The sequence below is a fragment of the Trypanosoma rangeli genome (genome assembly GCF_003719475.1).
Source record: "Trypanosoma rangeli strain AM80 chromosome Unknown Tra_15.4_contig_00183, whole genome shotgun sequence".
In the NCBI taxonomy this organism is placed as follows: Eukaryota; Euglenozoa; class Kinetoplastea; order Trypanosomatida; family Trypanosomatidae; genus Trypanosoma; species Trypanosoma rangeli.
This window is the reverse complement of record NW_021705927.1, coordinates 18,124-20,609: the sequence shown is the minus strand read 5'-3', so window position 1 is coordinate 20,609 and position 2,486 is coordinate 18,124. Positions and strand designations below refer to the sequence as shown.

Here is a 2,486-nt window from a genome sequence, read left to right as displayed (position 1 = left end):
CTGTCTGCGTGCTGGGCTCTTGTATATGATATGCGTGTCCTGGTTTTATCGTCTTCTAACGTATTTTTCTTTGTTTCTTTGTTTCTCTCTCTGTGGAAATGCTGCGTGCAGCCCACGCTGGTGAAGCTGGTGGTGGTGGAATTGAGACTCACATGCGCATTTGCACTTCTCTTCTCTTCTGGGTTTCTGCGTGCGTCTGCATGCATGCAGACGTTAGATGTTTTTTTTGTTTTTTTTTTGCTTTTTTGCGTTCTCTGTTCCGTAGTCATGGAGGAGCCGGCTGACGTTTCCGCCAGCGTGCCAGGAAGAGTGCGTTCACTGATTGCCGCAGAGGAGGTCGGACGCTGAGGCGCCTTCTCCGCGCGTGCCGACGCCCCCTCAGGTGTGTGGACAACGGCCTGAAGTCATGTGCCACGTTCTCTCGCTGGAAAACGTCTCCAATGAAGCTTCCAGCGGCGTGGATGAACGGGGGCGGCACCAGGCGTCACTCGCAGAAAAAGACGCGTTGGACGTGATGGCGCCGCGGGAACGACTCCCCGCTGCATGCCACAAATTGGCGATGCAATGTCTGACGTACAGCAGGGTGGGGAACGCCGTTGTGCGCTCTGCGTGGGACAGTCTGCCCAGCCCAACAAATGTGGGCGCTGCTTTGCCTTCGTCTGCGCTGCGCATTTACGCGAAGACACAGCCGTCGCTGACGCGTCGCCTGTCGTGGGGGAAGTTCACGCTGCAGCGGAGCCAACATTCGCCACCCATTAAGCCAGCCGCATGCACCGCCACAGCTGCACCTGACGTCACCGTGAAGAAGTCGCTGGCGCAGTTGCAGAGGAGGAATTCTCCGGAGCAGGCCGTGCCGCCAAACAAGCACGCCCTTTTTGACCAGGCATACAGGGGACTCATGCGAGAGCGAATGATCCTTGAAAAGCTAAACGAGATTGTGGAGGAGGTTCGTGACGCGGCGTACGCTGCGGATGCTGAGGAGTGTGACGGACTGCAGGTGGTGCACAACCCCCTCGCAGACGCCACCCTTCCGCTGTGGGCAGGAGAGATGAGGAATGCTCCAGCAGCCGCCGCGGCACAGACATTGCCTGCGTTACCGTGCATTTGTCAGCGACAAACGGTGTGCTGCAACTCCAACAACCCCTCAGGCGTGGGCTCTTCTTTTGCCGCGTCGCCACCCAGTCCGCGGAGGGGCCTGACGGCCATGCTGCAAGAACAACGCGAATCTCTGGGAATATCGGTTGAACCGTCGTTAAACGCGGAAGAACGGGGAACACTTCTTTTGAGTGTGACGCGGCCCGCACAGAACCTCCTGGCGGTAAAGTCGCTGCGGGGCGTCGACACTCTCCCAGATTGTAGCGCAACACCTGCAGAAAATAAAGAGCTGCAACCAGTTGTGATGGAGGAGGCGGTTGGTAACCCGCTCGGTATCCTGCCACGTGCGGCATGCACAGACATGCAGGAGGCCGGGTGCGGGTTTCATGCCACGAATGAAGGGCCCACGCACGACGAGACACAAAGTCCCGTGCCTGGTGCAGACGTGACCACCGCTGATGCCGTGTACGTGCCACCCGAGGAAGACCCTCAACGTGCGCTGGAGGCGACGCTGATGGAGGAGCGTGCATGTCTTGAGAAACTACAGGACGCATCGAAGGATGTGATTTAGGCGGCAAATTTTGCCGCGTCACACTTGGTGTGCAACCTCCCAATCACGTAAAGATCCAACGGCGCTTACGAGCACTGCCTTGCCTTCTCTGCAGGCGGATACGCACACAGCCCAGGCTTCCGACAAGCAGGACGCAACAGTCATGTCTGCGTTGGGGGCCTCGGTGAGGTCCATGAAGGATGAGCGTGAAACCTCGCGGTGACATGTCACTCCTTTCTTTTCATTGTATGTATGTGTAAGAAATTGTTATTGCCGGTTTTTTTTTTCATTTCTGCCCCATTTTTCCCTTTTACTTTTTTTTTGTTTTGGTTTGTGCATTGCAACGGAGCCTCGATTTACGTGTGCGTGTGTGTCACCGGCCGCACGCCCCCCCTACCCCGCCCACACCCCACGAATGAGCTCCTGGGAAATGTGTGGGGGAGGCATATACATTTTAGTCCTCGTTGAAATTCTTTTATTTTAAATAAATATATTTATTGCGTGTTTTGTTTGGCGGGCATTGCAGGGCGGGTGGTGCCGCACCGCAGGGACGAAGCAGCGGCGAGGACGGCCATAATTGACCTGAGCGAGATGTGAGGGGCCACCCGCGGCTGCGGTGACAGAAAAAATTTGGTTTGTGTTTGTGTGCTTGAATCGTCTGTTAAATTTTTATTGAAGTCTTTTTTTGTTTTTTTTTGCTTTTGCAGTCCACCCCGCCCCTTTCGCTGTGCCCGCTGTGTTACATTCACCCGCGTGGTTGCTCGCAGCCGCGGGCAAGGGGAGGGAGGAGCGGGGGCGGTGGGTGCTGCCATGTGCGCGTTGGCCCCATCCGGATGGGGCT

At 56.4% G+C, this 2,486-nt stretch overlaps 2 protein-coding genes across 2 annotated transcripts in view, besides 1 other annotated feature; both read left to right on the top strand.

The window, feature by feature from the left end:
• Positions 1 to 124, top strand: part of TraAM80_05552 (uncharacterized protein) — a gene marked incomplete at both ends in the record, with an annotated part of 942 nt that extends 818 nt beyond the window's left edge. The window contains one exon of the mRNA XM_029382426.1: positions 1 to 124. This exon is cut by the window's left edge and continues 818 nt beyond it. Within this exon, the coding sequence (XP_029237730.1) occupies positions 1 to 124 (124 nt within the window).
• A 96-nt stretch (positions 125 to 220) lies between these two features.
• Positions 221 to 247: a microsatellite.
• Positions 248 to 406: 159 nt separating this feature from the next.
• Positions 407 to 1,666, top strand: TraAM80_05551 (uncharacterized protein; the record flags this gene model as incomplete). Its single annotated transcript, XM_029382425.1, has 1 exon — positions 407 to 1,666. The coding sequence occupies one exon, from the start codon at positions 407 to 409 to the stop codon at positions 1,664 to 1,666; it is 1,260 nt and encodes a 419-aa protein (XP_029237729.1).
• Positions 1,667 to 2,486: the final 820 nt, after the last annotated feature.